This window comes from Rhineura floridana, chromosome 6 (genome assembly GCF_030035675.1).
Source record: "Rhineura floridana isolate rRhiFlo1 chromosome 6, rRhiFlo1.hap2, whole genome shotgun sequence".
NCBI lineage: Eukaryota > Metazoa > Chordata > Lepidosauria > Squamata > Rhineuridae > Rhineura > Rhineura floridana.
Genome location: NC_084485.1, coordinates 78,680,156 through 78,700,522, shown reverse-complemented (window position 1 = coordinate 78,700,522; position 20,367 = coordinate 78,680,156). Strand labels below are relative to the sequence as shown.

Sequence of the window (20,367 nt, the reverse complement as noted above, 5' to 3'; positions counted from 1 at the left end):
GCATCCTCAAGCAGCCGTCCAATGGAGCTTTTTTGTATCGTCCAGAATCTGCTCCAGGAAATGAAGTTTTAGACCTTATGGAAGCACACTGTGAATTGTTTGCAAGCCACTTTGAGGGTAAAGTTGCTTGCCTCCATAGCAATCTTGACACCACATCTACATTCACTGCAGTGCCCAGTGAGGTGTCCAGTGTAAGGTCTGCTGCAACTTATTGGCATCATTTTCAGTTGTTGTGGCCTGATGATGATGATGATTGATGGGCCAGCAATGTGTCTTCTTGATCCTTGCTCTTCTTGGCTTAATAAAGCTTACCGAGGGAGTATGACCAAATGGATCCAGGGTGTGGTGAATGAATCTTTGCAGCAGGGAGTTGTCCCAGCTGCCATTGGTTTCCGACAACTACCGCCTTGTTGAAAATGCCCCTTTATAGGGAAGATGTCAAGGGGATTGCGGCACAACAATTGCAAGTACTCTTGGATGAAACAGATTATCCTGATCCATTTCAATCTGATTCAAGCCTGGTTATGGGACTGAATTGGCCTTGGTTGCCCTGATGGACTACCTTTATCAGGAGTGCAACCCTGTTATTCTTATTTGTGCCACATTCACACCATGCATTTATTCCATTATTATTCCACTTTAAACAGTCATGGCTCCCCCAAATAATCATGGGAAATGTAGTTTGTGAAGGGTGCTGAAAGTTGTTAGGAGACTCATGTTCTCCTCACAGAGCTACAATTGTCAGAGTGTTTAATATTCAGTCCCTCTTCCCAGAGAACTCTGGGAATTGTAGCTCTGTGAGGGGAATAGGAGTCTCCTAACAACTCTCAGCACCCTTCACAAACAACACTTCCCATGGTTCTTTGGGGCAAGCCATGACCGTTTAAAGTGGAATAATAGTGGAATAAATGTATGGCATGAATGTGGTCTCAGCACTTTTTAATACCACTGACCAAAGTACCATAGTATACTGGGAGTGGTCACTATGAGATTTATGGTGAGGTGTCAGCAGTATGCCACCCTGGGCTTCTACTGGGAGGAAGGGCGGGATATAAATAAATAAATAAATAAATAAGCAAGCAAGCAAGCTGATGATACCCAGCTTTATTTCTCTGTAACGTGAATTGGGAGAGGCCATGCAAGCCCTGAACCAATGCCTAGAGTCTCTGGTGGGCTGGATGAGGGCCAATAAACTGACTCTGAATCCTAGCAAGACAGAGGCACTGTGGGTAGGTTGTTTCTGAGTCCAGATAATTGGTCAATTGCCTGCTTTGGATGGGATCGTAGTCCCTCTGAAATAGCAGGTTCATAGACTGGGGGTGCTCCTGGATCCATCTTTGTTGCTAAGGTACAGGTGATCTCAAAGGCTAGGAGTGCCTTTCACCAGCTTCAGTTGGTAGGACAGCTGCAGCCATTTCTAGACTGAGAAAGCCTGACCATTGTTGCCCGTATGCTGGTAACATTCAGGCTGGATTACTGTAATGCATTCTATGTGGGTCTGCCCTTGAGCTTGGTTCAGAAGCTGCAGCTGATGCGGACTTCCCAGGAGGATCCCTACGCCTGTGCAGCCTCTGAGACGAGCTCCGTCTTGGATGAAACTTTTCCAGTTTAAATTCAGTCAGAAGGCTCTTTTCTGACTGGGAATAATTTCTTCCGGTTAAAGAAGAAACGTGAGATTTCCTACATAGCTTTGTTTTGATTGTTGGAGTCTGGAATTCGTTAGAATTGTCTGTCTTCCAGCAGCTCAGACGGAGCGAGGATTTTTATGCTAGCTCAGCTGGATAAGTGACCCGTTTTTTTTATACGGATTAACAGGCAAACATCCTCCTGTCTACATTCATCATTTTCTTATCTATACAGCTAAAGAGATTTGTCAAAGTAACAGCAATTGAGATAACCTAGGTGAGGTAAGACTTTCCTTTTTTTATTCACGGAACTAAGGGGGAAGAAAATATAAATAGCGTATCTTTTTTTTATTGCAAAAAGCTGACATGGAAAATAGCATTCTAAAGATTAAACGGATGAGAGATTTCTGATTGAAAGAGATAAGAAATCTTTTTGATTTATTGGCTGGGACTATTTTTTTTGATCTACTTTTTTTTCTTTTTTTTTGACGAATCTGCTCATTCTCTCTGCTACTAGCTATTTCGACGCTGTGAACTAAAGCCGTTCTTACACTTCTGGGCAGATAAGAGATAAGGGCTGTCTAGCCTGTGACGTTAGTTGGCTGGAAAGATTAACTCCTTTGTAACTGGTTAAAGAAATAAGCTGTTCTCTGTTTGGGACATTGAAAATTGAAGGAGTTTTGTTCCTTTGGTTTTAAGAATGACAATTAAGAAGATCATGGATGTACAAGAAGGGACTTTATCTCTAGACATGTTTCAGAAAATAATGAATGGGATTAACTCAATAAAACAAGAACTGAGAAATAATAGACAAGCGTGGAGAATTGAATTTCACAAAATGAGACAGGAGCTGAAAGAAACTCAGGATTCTATGAGAAAGGAGAATAAAGATAGATCTGGAAAACAAAAAAAGGATGAAAGAGAAATTAAAGGCAAGGTTCAAACTATGGAGATTGGCTTAATTATGGACATGAAAAAAGATTTGGATTTCCTGGCTGTGATGGATCCTGGAGACAAATATTATAGTTTGGAATTCAGCGCTGTCCTTGAAGGAATTGAAGAGATTGGAGATAAAGATATTATCGGTTCAAGAAAATTCTTGGACTGGAAGGATTTGATGGAACTTGAAATGGAGAAAGTTAACAGAATTAATCCCTGTTTTGTGTCAATGGAAAAACCTTCAAGAGATGTACTAGTGTATCATGTGGAAAAGAGGAACAGAGATGCGGCTTTGCAACAATACTTCAGTGATACGTTTGGATTTGATGGCAAGAAAATATCTGTGATGGAGGAAATTCCTATCAGACTTTTATTATATGACTATGACAGCAAGATTTTTGGGTGCGTAAAGATGGAAGGTGGAAGATGGACCCAATATGGATAATGACAGAAGAGCGATTTAAAATTACTGGACTTATTTGATTTGATGAGTTGGATTAATTGGCATGTTTATTTAGAAAAAAAATTGATTGACATATATCTCAAGGATTGGAAACTTCTCTTTGACTTTTTGTGGAAGATTAAAATGATATGATGTTAATGAGATTTGAAACCAACTAAGATAACCGCTGGAGGAAGGTGATTTTATAATCTATTAAGAGATAGGTTTGTTATATATTATAGATTTATAGCTGAACTATGACAAATCGGAAGTCAATATTCTTTCTTTTTTATATATATATATATATATATATATATTCTTTCTTTTTGTATTGTACTAGTTATTGATTTGTGTTGTTTTCTTTTTGTATTGTTTTGGTTTTGAAAATTGGAATAAAAATTAATTGAAAAAAAAAAAGAAGAAGCTGCAGCTGATGCAAATATACCCTTATATACCCAGTCAATCACTGTGCTCTGCAGGTAAAGGCCTCCTGCAGATACCATCTTATAAAGAGGTCCATTCCACACAACGTAAGAACCTTTAGTATAGTAGCACCAACCCTTTGAAATTCCCTCCCCTTAAATATTAGACAGACACCATCTCTGTTATCTTTTCGGCACCTACTAAAGACCTTCCTCTTTCAACAAGCCTTTTAGAGAGACCTTATCGCAGTCCATGTTGGAATTGCTTTTTAAGATGTTTTTAAAGCTTTTTTAAAATATATATTTTTAAAGGTGTTTTGTTTTAATATATTTAAAGTTTGTTTTTAAGATGTTTTAGCTTGTTTTTAGTGTTTTTGTTTGTCGCTGTGGGCTCCTATTGGGAGGAAAGGTGGGATATTATTATTATTAATGATAATATTAATAAGTATAAGTGGCAGCTTGATTTCTCATTGGGACAAGATATTACTAACACATTACCCCACTGTTGAAAGAATTGTACTGGCTGCCAATTATCTACCAGGCTAAGTTCAAGGTACTGGTTTTGGGATATAAAACCCCATAGTTTGGGACCAGGATACCTGAAAGTCCATCTCACCCCTTATGTACCCAGTCAATCACTGTGCTCTGCAGGTGAGGACCTGCTGCAGATATCATCTTATCAGGAAGTCTGTTCTGAACAATATAGGAAGCAGACCTTTAGTACTGTGGCATCGACCTTTTGGAATTTTGGCGCCTACTGAAGACCTTCCTCTTTCAGCAAGCCTTTTAAGTCCATCCCTTTAACCCTGTCTGCATGTGTATAGAATTGTTTATAAGACATTTTTTTTACATAGTGTTTTATCACTTGTTTGCCGCCCTGGACTCCTGTTAGGAGGAAGGGTGGGATAGAAATTTACTAATAAATAAATAAATAAAATGTGGTACACTGTACCTTCTCCATTGGCCACTTACCTCCACCATTCTTCTGACACAAATATGGAAACCGCCAGACATTCCCCAGCCCCACAGAGTAGCCAATCTGAGCCAAAATGTACTGTAGTTTGCTATTCCATGCTGGCCTGTCTTCACCAGCTTCCTCTCCATCCTGCTGTTTGTTCCAGTTTTCTGCAGCCACATTTAAGGCACTGTGTCTATAGTCAACAGGCTCTTCAAGGGCCAGTAGGTCAGCCACTGATTCAGTGACAGGCTCAGTGCTTTGTTCCCGCTGGGTCACTTTGCTGCTCTTAGGCATTGAGACTGTCTGATTCAACCACTCCTATCTAGGAAGGGGTTTGTGGGGGCAAGATGGATATCGGATAGGGTAGATATTAGCTTTGAAGATCAGCCCTCAGATCCTTGTCATCTGCAGGATCTAAAAACCAAAACAAAAAGCAAACAAATTTAAACATTAAACTTCTCTGCTTTCCATGGTGTAGATATATATCCAGAGCTACATGCTCCATCATTCTACAATCACATGATGCAGATATGGGTATTGGTGCCAAAAGTTATGTGCCTGAGAACTCAGTTTTCATTTTAAAAGAAGAGCAATTTTCTCATCCTTAAGACTTGAAAGGCAATGTCTTTGCAATCATGGAATTTGGGGAAGAGGTCGAACTAAATAGAAGATATGGGGGCAGAATTGTATTGCTCTACATAAGTATCTGTCACTATCCATGCAGAAGCAAAATAAATTATATGAAATATGCAAATTTGCTTCATTTGCATAATTGATACAGGCTGCAGCTTTTCTTGCTGCAGAAATTGAGGCTTCAGCAAAAAAGTTTTTTGATGCACTATATGCGCAGAGTTGGGATACACCCAGTAAAAAAACCCTGTGAAATGGTTACATTCCCACAATACTCTACCCCATAAGGCCAAGGAAACTCATCATCCAGTTACCCTTCTTAGTTCCTCCTCCTTTTTGTCTAGAATTTATGATAGTCTGAGGACTGGCAGTAATTTCCTACTATGACTTCTGTTTCACATGTGCTTAGTGCCAGCAATGTGTCAGGTGCTATTTAGCTTAAAATATTGTGGCACTGAAGAACTGGGCCGACTTTGGCAGTTCTTGTATGATAGCAGCAAGCACCAAAGTTATCTCTTAGCTGATGACATTATCAGAGCAACCGGGATGGCCAGGAATCATTGGTTAAATTGCCCGTGACAGTTTTACAACAGATAGTATCTGCAAAATGTTTGGCACTGCATGCAAAGTCATCACTTACTCCCGCCTCTTATTCAAGGGTTGCTGTCTCTCAGTACAGGTCTCCAGCTATTATTAGCTATTATTAGCCTAGCCCCACTGACTTCAGTGAAACCCTGCCAGTTTACACTCAGCAAGAATCCGATGCTAAACTATTTCAAGATGAATGGGGTTTGGTTTTCTTAAAAGCGTATCTAAAAGGGGCAAAGAAAAGAAAGATCTTTTGAAAGGAGTTTTTGCCAGCACATTCCTGACAATATTAGGAGCAATTCAGGTCCTTGAATGTAACATCTGTTCCACAAGGAACAGGTTATGAATTATACAAACCTTGTGTATGTTCTTATGGCCAGGATATATTTGGGCAAACACACAGGATCACTTTACACTATTGAGTCACCCTGTTGTACTTGCAAAACAGGTGCACTTAGGTGGTTTTCCTCTTCATTTCGTCACTAAATGTTTAGGAGTAAAATGGCAGCTCTATTCTGCTTTAATGGCTGTGAGTGCAAAATCAAGATGGCTTATAGCGGATTAACTTGCACAGAGCAGAGTGTGATCTTGCACACACATCACAAGCTGATCTAACACCAAAGGAAATAGGATCAGGTTCACCGATTAGAACCATACTTCACGATTTCCCCTGCCACCTGCTCTCCCACTCAAATGAAGAGCAATAGTAGAGCTATTCAGGGTACAGTGCAGAGCTGGGCACAACTGGCCCTTCAACATTCTCCAGCCTATTTGTAGGCTGAGAAATAGGGGGGATTTCACTCAATTTCTTCAATGGGAAGAGAAATGTTTACAATAGTGATGTGGGAGTAGGGCTCACCTTTAGCTGTAACAGAAGCACAGCTTCTTCCCCCTGCCCCAAAAAGATTGATTGTTTCATTATTTTGCTAGTACTAGCAGCAACAACAATTATGTTGGCAGCCTGGCTACCATTTTGTATTCTCCACAGTACCCCAGATCTGATATCGTTCTGAGGCGTTGTGGAGGCAGGTCATGGTAGCTGCCACACAAATATGGTGGAGAATATTTGAAAAACTTCTGGAAAGTAGACTTCTTTTCCTAGGGATGGGGGTGGGGTGGAAGTGGGAGAGAGAAAAGAAAAATATTGTAAATTTTATCAGAAAAAAGGTTTTTAAAGAAATTTCAGCTCAGGTCTCATACAATAAATGTTACAGTGACAACATCAGCCTATAAATGATTGCCTGTCTCAAGCAGAATGAGCTATCCATTCCAGATGCAGTGCGCTATGCGTATGTGGGGTGCACCTGCTGAAGATGACCTTGTAAACCATACTAACCTCAGGATGGTGAGTATGCCCATACTGGGCTTATTTAAAACATTCCCACCGCTCAGAAGACAGTGGTTACTCCTCAACAGAGGTAGTAACAACAACAAAGATCATGATCCCAACTGGGAGAATTTGTTTTTTCTAGAATCCTGGCAGACAGGCCTTTGCAAGGACCAATATGCTGTCACAAATACAGAAGGGACACAATATGCATGAAGCACAGTATGACTCAGAAGGTGGTATTGTGAAAGTCTTGTGTGCACATACACACACACATGCCCTTAAAATAAAGCCTTATGTCTCAGGGCACATTTAAGAAAGAAATGACCATCAAACTATCATCAAAACAGAGAGGGAGAAAATGATATAAGGGAAGAATTTGTCCCCAGAACACACAGCATCACAGTAACAGAGCCCTGAGTGTCAAACTAATGCAGTGTTAATCATAAAGGCCTTGGTAACTCTTAGGGTAGAGGCACACTCACTGTTCGCCCAGTTCCAGTGCATCTCTACCTCTTCCTTCTGAAAATAGGAGCACATGACGCAAGTCAAACCCCACTGCTTTTTACAGTAAAACCTGGTGCGAGCTGCTTAAATGCATTTTTTAAAAAAGCTTCAAACAGATTTCACAACTGATTGGCAGATCAACCCATTCCCCCTCCAGGTATGGCTAACAGAAATGCTTTGCTGTAGGCGACTAGTGCATTCACAGCCTTAACTACTGCAGCTATGACCGAACGAGGTGCAGGATTGATAAGCAACTTCCTTCAAGAACTCTCTTCCATTTTATACCATTTCCTTTGCCAGATGCTAAGTACTGTTTCCTACCTACATGCAAACTGAGTAAACTTCCAGAAAATCCTCTCTGATAAGAGGCTGACCCCTTTACCCATCTAGCTCCCTCCAAGAATTAAACTTGAACAGAAATAGTTTGAGATGTTTTCAATCTCCATCTCCATTTGTCTTTGACCAGTTGCGTGGTGGCAAATTCAGCAGTGCCGGGTCCGTTCATGTTAGTCACAGCCATGCCCCCTCCCCCTTTTTTTGCTGCTGAGTTGTGGATGAGATCCTTTTTAATGCCTTCTCCCACAGACATCTCTAGGAGCCAATAAGCATGAAAGGGGAGAATATTAGCTACTCTCAGTGGCTGACTTGACTCACCTCCTTTCACTTTGATTGGGTCCAGCAGGAAAAGGCAAGGAAGCATGTTAGAAGACTCTTCTCAGTGGCTAATACACTCCCCTTGCATGCTGATTGGCTCGCTGGATCCTGGAGACATAGGGACCCTGCTGGGACACTGCTCATAAAAACATAAAGGGTCTAAGGCCCCCCAAGACCCCAATCGACTACATCCCTGCCTTTGACCTAAGTTGAACGGGATTGGATCCCAAGCTCCTCCTCCTCCAGCTGTAAATCTCTTGATTGTAACAGTGTTAGTTTCAGCTAGGAAAATCACTGGTTTATTTTCTTTTCTTGATCTCCACTTGCTTTACATGGAATTTTTTGAATAAGATACTTAAATTGGAATTATGGAAATGACCCAGTGTTCTACAAACTAAGGATCTGACCCATTCACTCACCTGGCCATTTCTCTAGTCTTCAAGACAAGGAGAAGTGGGGATTACAGATTTTGATCTGGCTGCCTTAAACAGGTGGAAATTTGTCAAGAATGTTCCCTCATCTTGATTCACTACCAAAACCCAAGTCTTGGGCTTCTTCCCCATTCAGACCTTGGTGATTTCAATGAAGGTAAATGGTGGTGGCTCTACCCAGGAGTAAATAATGAAGGGTGCTTCTCAGCCTGCCTCCCGGGAATAACGAAGGGTGATTCTCAGCCTGCTTCCTGGGATTGGTATGTGGGTTGGCCACCAGCCATGTGAAGCTAGTGGTAGGCATTTCCTTTGCCCCATGGAGAGGCTTTTGGAAAAAAAATGTCAGGGGGTAAAGACTAAAGTAATTTTTCCTGTTTCAAAGCTAGACAATTAGTTCAAAGAGATGATGAGATCTGAATAGTTCAGACAATATTTTTACAAGGGTGACAGAGCTATTTATGTGTTCCACACAAATTGCTACACTATTAGTCTTTGATATGAAGACTAATTATAAGCCAAGAGACTGAAATACCAGTTTTAAATGTACATCAAGCTCCATCTTGTTTGCTGTGAAAGATGATATTAAATCCCAACATGTATTGAATTGCTCTCATTCTGCAAGAAAAAATAATATGCCATAGTCACAGAGAAAAGCTAAGACAATCAATATTCCTAAACCTGGTAAAATTACATTTAAAGTCAAATACTATCATCCAATTTCACTGACACTGACAACAAAGTCTTTACTTAAGTGATGGGCATGGCTCAGTGGGTAGAGCATCTGCTTTGCGTGCAGAAGGTCTTAGGTTCAGTTCCCAGCATCTTCAGGTAGGGCTGGAAGAGAACCCTGTCTGAAAACCTGGAGAGCTGCTGCCAGTCAGAGTAGATAATGCTGAGCTAGATGAACCAGTGGTTTGACTCTGTATAAGGCAGCTTACTATGCTCCAAATCAATAGAGAAGTATTTTGTGCATGTATGTACACCCTGATGAATCTGACTTTCTGATAGGACAGAATCTTAATCAAAACATAAGAATAATCAGTCATGACTATAAACAGAGAAATCCCATCAACCATCATTATCTTCCCTTGATCTTGAAAATGCACTTGATAGAATAGAATGTGTGCTTGAATGTGTTAAGTACTAAAATAATGTTCATGCACTTTGATTAATTTTGATGTAGTGTATGAATAATTAAAGAAATAATCCCAAAATGTACTAACAAGTTCACTAACAAGTAATTCCATTAATACTGGAATATCTTTGGTGTTCTTCACTAAGGTATAGATATGGCCGAGAATTTTAATACTTTTTCAGGACATTTAATTTCAGGCCTGAATTATTGAGCAAGTGCATGAGCAATACAAGAGGTCATGTTTATAGGCAGGTGTGGATCCAATATTTGTGGATGAAAAGGAATCCACTACTATATTGTACACATGACACTAAAGTTCCCTTACTAACCCTTTTTGAGTCTGTAGTCATCTTCCACAGCTGCCCATGACTGCAAGACGTCTGTGTAACTTCCCTTAGAGTGCTATAGAAGATTCCTTGGCCATTTGCCAGTTTGGTCTATGGCATCTTAGAGCAAAAACTGGAATACACAATATGAGACAGCAGAAAGTTGGTTGCTGCACCCCAGTAATCCATTACAGCAGCCTTACCCAATTTTGCACCCTCCAAATGTTTTCGACTCAACTCCCATCAGCCACATCCAGAATGGATAATTGTCAGGGATGGTGGGAGTTGTAGTCCAAAACATCTGGAAGGTACCAGGTTGGGGAAGCCTGCATTACTCTGCATCTGTACTGGAATTGTTTTTAGATATTTTTAGATGCTTTAATTGTTTTATCAGTTGTGTGTTTGCCACCCTGGGCTCTTTTGGAAAGAAGGGCAGGAAATAAATTTAACTAATAACTAAATTAGTGTCCAGGCTTGGGACAATATCTATCTATTTATCTATCTATCACATTTGTATCTAGCTCTCTGACCAAGGAACTCAAGGCGGAGTTCATGAGATTACTCCTGTTTATCATCACAACAACAACACTGTGAGACTGAAAGACAATGATTTGTTCAAGGTCATCAGTGAATTTTATGACTAAGTAGGGATTTGAACACAGTTCTCCCTGGTCCACACCCAGCACTCCGTCTGCTATACAGCACTGTCTCTCAATGTGCAGAGTTTAATATAATTAACATCATTGATTAAGGCCGTTCCCCCCCTTACTCACAAACAAGACCCTCCCTGACATGCTTAAGCAAGAGGAACCTGAAGTTACTTTCCATTTGAGCAAATATAGAAAGCTAAATGTTTAGGGTGGGGTCCTAGTTAAGCTACCCTGAAACAGGAGCATATACACTGTGTACCTTAAACTGCAGATACCTAATTTAATTGGATAGCTATTAACCTGTACTCACAGTGACAACCATGATGAGTTTGGCCAATCTTTCCCTGTAATCTCCTTTCATGTGCTTCATCGAAAGAAATATTCTGAACAAGGCAGCCATTCTGTGACTTAGGGGAAGTGCCTATGCTATATGGTGGAAAGTCTTCCTTATCCCTGAGATGGTGATGTGGAAGTGTAATACCCGAGTTCTATGAATAAGTCACATTTTAAGCTAACATAAAGAAAAGACCATTGAAAAAGCTGGATCAATGAGAACCTTTCAACACATCCAGTGGGACATGTTGATGAAGGTTTTAGCTATTTACTGTGTACCGGGGAAAGGTTCTTTCTGATTCTGTAATAATCCTTCCCTGAAATGTGAGATCTGATGGTACTCAGCAAAGGATGTACTTTTTAAAGGTGACTTGTCCCTGAAGTAACTGCCATAAGCTATGAGAGAACAGAATGGCATGTTTTTACCAAACTATACCCTACTGTAAATTCTATGTTAATTTGGGGAAACTACTTAAACCGATTGGATGTATCATTCCAAGACACTATTGATACAGCAAGGCCATAGAACTGACAGTGTATCTTAGCAACAGTCAGCTTAAAATAGCATTTCTAATAGAAGCAGGAACTGGATGAGTGAACTGTGAGTTCTCAAAAGAAAGGGAATAATGAGGTGAAGAAGCAAAACAGTCTAAAATATCTCACTGTTAAGCATTCCTAGTCCCTTGTGAGGCTCTCTTAGACACACAGGCAATTCACTGGATCTTCTGGAAGCTCACAGTTATTGTCTGAGCTGGTTTCCATAAACATTCCAAGGCAAAACAGGGACTCTCAGACAGTACTCACACAAGCAAAGTTGTATCTTCTCAGCAGTGTCTACACTCATATAAAGTGCATTGGTTAACAAATGAAGCTACATTATACAGAGGCAAACCATTGACCAATCTAGCCTGGCACTGTCTGACTGACAATAGCTTTTCATAGAATCATAGAATAAAAGGGTTGGAAGGGGCCTACAAGGCCATCAAGTCCAACCCCCTGCTCAATGCAGGAATCCAAATCAAAGCATTCCCAACAGATGGCTGTCTTTTCATCTCTGGCAAAGATCTGTCCCAGACAGAAGACCTGATTCTTCTTAGTCGTCATTTTGTGCAACTGCGTAGTAAATATATTTGATTTTGTGAGATGAGGTTGCACTGGGGTGAAGAAAAAAACCTGGTAATAAACAATAAAGGTCTATGTTCCTGTGGAGAGAGAGTGCTGTCCTTGGTGCTGATCCCTCCTTCTAGTGCAGCATTATTGTTATAGAACACAGACAAGACAGTATTTAAAACATTATTTCCTTCTTATGGGACCACATAAGCTTCCTGGTCTACTGCAGTAGCATGACCTGCATATCGTATGCCAGCTGCATTACCATATGGTCTCTTTTTTTGCTTTATCTTGCCCTACATCTCCACATCTCTGCTAACAGCACCTCAGAAAGCTTCACTGATCCTAATTTTCAAAATATAAAAAGGTGCCAGAGCTCATTAGAATGACCTACAGGGCACCATTAACAAGGAAGCGTGACAATCTGACCTTGGCTACATAGATGGAATTCCACATACCACACTAGAAATGAATTTAAGTGAAAAAGCAACATAGAAGTTTTACTGCCAGCTTTTTTTTGAGGAATCAACCACCAATACACCTTTTGCTACCACCCAATCCAAAAAGTTGCCAATATCTAGACGACTTCCGGGAAGGGTGACTTAGCCTGTGCCTGCTTTTGAGACGGGCTCCTGCCTCAAAAGAAGCTTATTCAGATATATCAGTCAGATTTTCTTTTTTTTTTGACTGATTAAACTTCTCCCGGGTAGGGAGAAACGAAGAGATTAACCTCAAAGCCTATTTTTGTTGGGACGACCAGATCTCATTAATTTATGGGACGAGGTCCAGCCGACGAAGGTGGGACGGATTTTCAACAACAAGCTCTATCTGATAAAGCGAACGTTAATCTTATCTTCTAAGAGAGAACGCACTAACAGGCAAGCACCCTTCTTTCTATATTTTTCTTTTATTTGACTTAAATTGTTGCTGTTTAAAAGAGATTTGCCAGATTGATCGGTTCTTGACATCTCACTGGGGAGCCATAACTTCTCTCTGCTACTCACTAATTAATAGCTTATCTCTGTTTTTGTTGCAAAAAGCTGTCCTGGATTTGCATTCTAAAGATATACACAGAAGAGGGATTTCTATTCCAGATTTTTATTTTGAAGAATATTATATTGTCTGAGACTACTCTCTTTTTGGTCTATTTTATTTTGACGAATCTGTTTCCTGACGACCGCCATTAATTGTTTCGAGCCTGGGAACTGCATTTTGTTTACTTAAACATGGAGAGATAAGGCTGTCTGCTCTGTTTATACTGTGATGTCACCAAGTTTGGAGTATTAACCCAATTGTTGCTGAAATAAGAAGTGGTTTTCCTATATTTTTCTTTTAAAATGGCAATTAAGAAAGTGGCTGAGAATCTGGAAATAACTATGTTTCAGAAAATAATGGATGAGATTGAGATAACGAAACAAAACCTGCGACAGGGTTGTAAGGAGCTGAAAATTGAATTGAGTAAAATGAAGCAGGAGATTAAAGATACAGGGGTCCCTGTGAGAGAGGTGACCCTGGAAGGGGTCCCTGTGAGAGAGGAGACCCCGGAGATTGGAACAAACGTGGAACAGGAAAAAGATTTGGAGTCTATGGACTTTAGAAACAAAATCTATTGTTTGGAGACACAGGAGATTAAAGACATAGGGGTCCTTGTGAGAGAGGAGACCCTGGAGACTGGAACAGGGGTCCCTGTGAGAGAGGAGACCCTGGAGACTGGAACAGGGGTCCCTGTGAGAGAGGAGATCCCGGAGATTGGAACAAACGTGGAACAGGAACAAGATTTGGAGTCTATGGACTTTAGAAATAAAATCTATTGTTTGGAACTCAATGTTATCTCTGAAGAAATTAATGAAGATTCTAGAGATAAAGTTATCAATGGCATGGATAATCTTCTGGACTGGAATGATGTGATGGAGCCCAATATAGAGAAAATCTATGGAATTAACTGCAGCCATGTGACAATGGAAAAACTTTCAAGAGATGACCCAGTGTATTTTGAAAAAAAGAACAGAGATATGATTTTACAGCAGTATTTCAGCAACCTATTCAGAATGGATGGCAAGAAAATTTTTGGGATAGAGGTAATTCCCATCAGACTCTTACTATATGACTATGGCTTTGACAGCAAGATTATTATGGAATACTGATAATGGAAGATTGGATACTGAAATTACTGGACTTAACAAGACTACTGAAGATGGAAGATGGAAAATGGAACTAATAGGGATAATAGAACAATGGCTACTGAAATTACTGAACCTAACAGATTCTGATGTGATGGATTAATTGAAATGTTTATTTTGACTATGGTTATGACAATAAGATTATCATAATTAGTAATGAGATGGATTAATCGATATGCTTATCTGGAAAAAAAAATTGATAGATATATTTCTTAAAGAATTGAAACCTCTCTTTGACTTTTTGTGGAAAGAATAAAGTAATGTTTATGAGATTTGATGATTAAGTAAGATAACTACTGGAGGAAAGTGATTTTATAATATGACTTAAGAGACAGGATTGTTATATATTATAGACTTATAACTGATTTGATCTTTGACAAATGGGAAGTCAATATTTTACTCTTTATTTTTTATTTTTGTTTTTTTTTTTTCTTTTTTTTTCTTTTTGTTTAACTATTTTTGATTTTGTTTTTTGTCTTTGAATGTTTTATGATTTCGTCTTGTATGTTTTATGAAAATCTGAATAAAAATTATTGAAAAAAAAAAACAAAAAGTTGCCAATATCTAATGAACAATTTTGAAGCAAATCTTGATGATCTGAAATTAATAGTAGAACAATACGGCTATATGCTTGAAGCAGGATGGACTACATTGTTATTCTCCCAGAAAATATCATCTTTGTCCTCTGACATTTTCTGCTCCTGCAAATTCCTCCTTGATCTCAGCACTATCCATTCTCCTCTTGATGCTATTGGCTGATCTGCTCCAAAGTAAACATGGGACTTTGCAAGTAGCTTGCCAGCAGCCCTCTGGCTGCTTTTGACTCAAATGTTCTGATATTGCCAAGACTCAGCAGCCTTGAGCCATGCGGCTGAGGGTTAAGAAGAATTTAGTAGACACAATGGGAATTCCAAGGTCCACAAGGAACTCTTACATTCACCTATGTACGGTAGGCCAATGTTATTGTCCACATATTACATATGGATGGCAGGGTGGGGGCTAAGGCAAACAGAGTGGGGCTTGCCAAGGCCATTCATGACAAAGCAGAGATTTGAACAGAGAACTACAGCTCATACTCTTAACCACTGTACCATGAGAATTTCTCAAAACATTCTTTTTACTTCCTGAAGTCATGGGGGAAATGTACCTAGGCAGAGTCATTCAAATGCCAAAAGCAGTGCTGAGGGATCTCAACAAAAACGTAACTTTTGGGCCTCATGAGATTCTTCACCGAACATATGTTCAGCATGTACTGAGCATGCAATGGGAATAAGGTACAGTGGATCACAATCAGCTAAACATAAATCCATGGAGACAAGGCAGAATTAGCTTGTTTAAATCGCATAGTGCCACAGGTGTTCCCTGGCTTCACCCCTTGGGCATACTTTATACACCCCATTGGTCTACTTTTGCCACTTGTTGCCTAGTGCATCAATCAGTATTTCTTAATGGTATTTCTAGTCTTTTACTTGGATTACAGATCTTCATAGCTAACATTTTTCATCTAATCCTATGAAACTGTTTAAGCAGATTGGTGCAAACTGTGGCTTGCATTATCCCAGTGGAAAAGGACATCCTTTCTTGGAAAGCAGCAAGAACCAACAACCTTTTCTCTTTTTGTCAGGCAAATTCCTAAACTCCCAATATTAGATTAGGACCGTGATGGGCTTCAGAGCAAAGAATTTCACATGTCAATCAGCATTCAGTTCAGATAGGAGCAGGGGGCATCTCGACAGTCTGGTCACCCTTTCCCCTTCCCCTGCGAGTAGCTTTCCATGTCATTTTTCCTTGCATGACAACCCTCTACATGCTCAGTAGAGTAGATACACATGGGGATACTATAGCATTCATATTTGGCATCTGATGATGGCGGCAAAGAAGTGCTGCTCCAAACTGCTGCACTAACATATTTCCTGGGTCAGCTGGCAATGCCAGCTAGAGGCATTGCGCTATTGCCGTGCTCATTGCTCCCAGTTTTAGATGAGTTTTGCTAGTGCAGTTTCTGGCAAGATCAAACCATGACAGATCATCTGCTTTGTCTGCTGAAGGTTGCATGTTCAGTCCCTGGCATCTCCAGGTAGGACTAGGAATGTCCTCTGCCTGAAACTCGGGACAGCCACTGTTAATCAGCATACACAATACTGAGCTAGCTGAACCAATAATCTGACTTGGTACACAACAGCTTCCTATAGTCCTATTGATGCTAATTCTTTACACTGTAGTGCATAGGCATGAAAAATGAAAATTTGCCCAGACAGCAAGAGACAAGAAACTGAGTTAATCCTGGAACAATCCACTGGGACATTCTCTTCTGCAACCGGCATTGAACTGAGTAAGAGTTGCTCAAGAGCACAACCCACACTGCATCACTGTCCGTAAGGGTACCAGAAGGCCTCTGGCAGTGTGAGGGCCATCCCGCCAGCAGGCCTGCTTCCTCTCTGGCGGTGGAGCAACACTTACACTGCGTTCAAGACCCCCTCAGCTGGCCTGTGTCAAGCTTTAGGATTACATCCTAAAAGAGCTATAGACATTTATTATTAATAATTTTATTACTACTAATAAATGGTGCAACGGCTTACCGGACAGCACTATTACACTTAGGGGTGTGTGTGGGGGTCAAGGCTTCCTTGTTATATAGTCAATGTCTGTTTAACAGCATTGCATTTGGGAGTCCAGCAGGAAGGGATAGAGAATTAATTGCAAGGTCCCCACTTCAGTGCTTTCATAAAAGTTTCCATTTGTTTTTGTTTCCTAGGAGAGAGATAAGAGAACTTTGCAACACTGTTGGTCAGAAAGCGCGTTTAAAAAAAGGACCATTCATCCAATAAATTCCATTTTTATTTCTTGTTTGGTATCATAGCAGCACATATTGGCTATTAACAATATGACCTTGTATTTGAAGGCAGTGAAAGCCACTAATCATATGACCCCCTTAATGCTATGAATACATTTACAATATGGTGTTTTTCTACTCAGTGCTAGAGGACAAACTGGTACTTTAGTATAAAACACAAGGCCAATCTCCCCATAGAAATCAGCAGCAATGACTGAAGATTAAAACTGGGCCACTCCATCACAGAAGACAGCATTGCCATTGTAAACTACATTCAGATAATTTCTAGTCTTTTGCAGCAAAAACAACAAAGAGTCTTGTGGCACCTTAAAAACTAGCGAGTTTTATTACGGCATGAGCTTTCGTGGACTATAGTTCATTTTACATATCTGCAGGAATAATAGTTTCCTCCCCTTGCCCCAAAATACAGCCTGCCCGCTCTGATCTGGAAGGATTGCTGTAGCGATAACAAAGAAAGAAGGCAAAAAGGCTTTGCTAACCACCCCCACCCCGGGAGAGGTGAAAGCGGAGTAGCAGCAGGATGAAGCAGGTGTGAGGCCCAGAGCCGCTGAAAGGGAAAAGGTTACTCTTGAGGAATGGCAAGATGAGAGGGACAGATGGAGAGATGACACTGCTGAATAATGTCAGGAGGACCCTCCCCCCAAGGCCACCAGCAATGCGTTCTTCATTATTAATAATGTATGCAGCACTTTTAGCTGTGCAAAGTACCTTGCCATTTTTAGCTCATTTTTAACCTCTTGTTCCTCTTTTGCCCACACAAACCTTGTGAGTTCAATCACCGCTAGTAGTATTAGAAATGGGAAACAGATAATGCATTGGTCCAAAACCACCTAGTGAATCTATGGCTAAGCTAGGAAGGCGACCCAGAATTCCTACACCCAAAATTCTGTCTGATGGTCCATACTGACTCTCAGCATCAGAGAATGAGCTTTCTAGAGGATAGGGAGGCACATGGAAACTTTATTATTCCCCTGAGAACATCAAGATGGATGGAGATGACCTTCTACAAGGATGTTTCTCTGCAGCTAAAAAGAAGTCACAGGCTGGGAAGATCTATATGCGCTGTTCAACAGAAGACTTGATTATTTGACTTGATTGAACCTTAGGATCTGTGGAATATATGTCTGCAAATAGCAAGGGCCAAAAATAGGTAAAGGGCCATAGCTCAGTGTTGGCGCATCTGCTTTTGAAACAGAAGGTCTCATGTTCAATCCTCAACATCTCCAGATAGGCGTAGGAAAGGCTGTTGTCAGTCTAAAACCCTGGAGAGTCACTGGCAGTTAGTGTGGACAATATCAAGCTTGATGGACTAATGAATATGGCTACCTCCTACATTCACTATTAATATGCATGTTGCAAAGGAATTCAATGTCGTTTGTAGAAAGAGTCACATGCCAGGCTGGCCTTACTATTAGGTGATCCTTGCACTGTACTCTGTAGGGAGCAGTGTTTTTGCTGCAGCAGCACAGCAGGGGGAAAATTCTGTATCTTTCGCACATGTGCTTTTGTCACTTAGGCACAACAAGGTATGAACAGAGGTCGGAGGACCTGATTCTATGGCTGGTGGGAAGAGGTGTGAAAAGTGGGCTGAGGCCACATGTGAAGCATAAATCAGGGCAGAGTCCAGACATGCAGGGAAAAATGGAAACCAGGTACTCCAGTTGTCTGACCCAGCTACAGGAACTGGAGTAGTAGTGAAAGAGGCCTTATCAGAGTTTGACAAGGAACATGAACAGGTGAAGTGGAATATGTGAAGAAACTCCACCAGTCTCAGGAGTCCTGGGATGCTATAGGCACCATTTAAACATTTCATCTGGGACATCAAAATACTCACAGTACCTGCACACAGCTCTGGTTAGATGTCTACACGAGATAAGAATTTGATTCCGGATTCACTCTGATTTAAGCAAAAGTGTTAATGGAGCTTCACAAACAGTTGTAAATGTAAATCAGGAGCAGAAGCCACAAATGTGATGTATTTTTTAGGCAGTTAAGCTAGAATCAGAACAGTATTTCTGACCTCTGTTTATTAACAGGAAAAACATTTGGACCTGTCAAATTTAATCTCTTCTAAACCCCTTCAAGTGAATCTCTAGCAGAAGAACTAGATGTAGGTCAAATATAATGACACCTTTCCCTCCACTAGGAGATTGTGCCCATTGACATCAGAAATGGCCTCCCATTGCAACCCACAGTTTCTCAAGTGTCCAGTTTTGTTTTTAAAAAAACAACCCTAAAGTCAAATCACTAGTATCCTCCCTTCCCCTCCCGCCAAAAAAACCCCAGGTTATGAGCCAAATGAATGCAGCTTCTTGCTGCCCATATTTTATGCCCCTAAATTAGGAGGGGAGGAGGGGTGAGCGAGGATTCGAGCGCCATCCTTTAATTATTCATGAGGATGGAGAGGCTTCTGCTTCCTTTCCCAATGTTACAACCAAGGTCACACTTCAGGCTGCATAGATTTCAGGAGGGCCCCCAAGGATCTGTGCTTTCCTTCCTCTCCACCCCACGCTTACTTAAAATGTCAATTCTACAAGCATCTGTTCAAAAGGGAGCAGGCAATTTACCCTGGCTTTAGGAAAGGGCCATTTACTCTCCACCATCTCCCTGCTTTCCTCCCTCAGCTGTGCGTGCAAGGACTTGGGTCCTCCTTCCGTTCCGCATCGCTGGCTATTTTTAGGCTTCAGGTGATGCTTCTCTTCTCCTTCCTCCATTTCCCTTCTCCCTTGGTCCACCCGCCTTCCTCTCTCACCTCCTCTCCATCCGTCCCCAGTTGCTAGGCGAGATACCTTTTCCACTCTCGCTTAGCAACTAGGCGTTTTCCTTCTGTAAGCAGTGGAAACAAGCAGATCCTACCTGTTTGGGGGAGGAAAGAGATGGAGGCCGAGGCAGGGAAGAAGAGTTGCGTAGACGGGGTGCTGCACCTACGAAAAGGTTGAACACTGCTCGCTCCTCCTTACCTCGGTGTGCCGTCGAGGAACTCCTCCGGGACGCGGGATGGAAGGCGGCTGGGCTGGGTTGAATTGGTTGGCCGGACCTCTGCCAACTCCTTGCCTGCAAGCCCAGCGCAGGCGAAACTGCATAGGGCTGGTGGAGCGAAAGCCACGTTCTCTGACGCACCCCCCCAGCTTTCCCGGTAGCCGCGCTGCGCTTGCACCCCGGCTACTCTCGCTGCGCTCCGGCCGCTTTGAACCTTCCTCGCCGCTGCCGCCACTTCTTGCGAGGGTTCACTTTCCTGTTGCTCTCCCAGGTCCCG

The 20,367-nt window shown here is 41.2% G+C and overlaps 1 protein-coding gene across 1 annotated transcript in view; it reads right to left on the bottom strand.

The window, feature by feature from the left end:
* Nucleotides 1–20,144, bottom strand: part of SLC6A17 (solute carrier family 6 member 17) — a 46,042-nt gene extending 25,898 nt beyond the window's left edge. The window contains exons 1-2 of the mRNA XM_061632604.1: nucleotides 20,072–20,144; nucleotides 4,401–4,800 (exon numbers count right to left, since the gene is read on the bottom strand). Coding sequence (XP_061488588.1) covers nucleotides 4,401–4,680 — 280 coding nt within the window. The 5' untranslated portion in view covers nucleotides 4,681–4,800; nucleotides 20,072–20,144. The remainder of the gene's footprint in view (nucleotides 1–4,400; nucleotides 4,801–20,071) is intronic.
* Nucleotides 20,145–20,367: the final 223 nt, after the last annotated feature.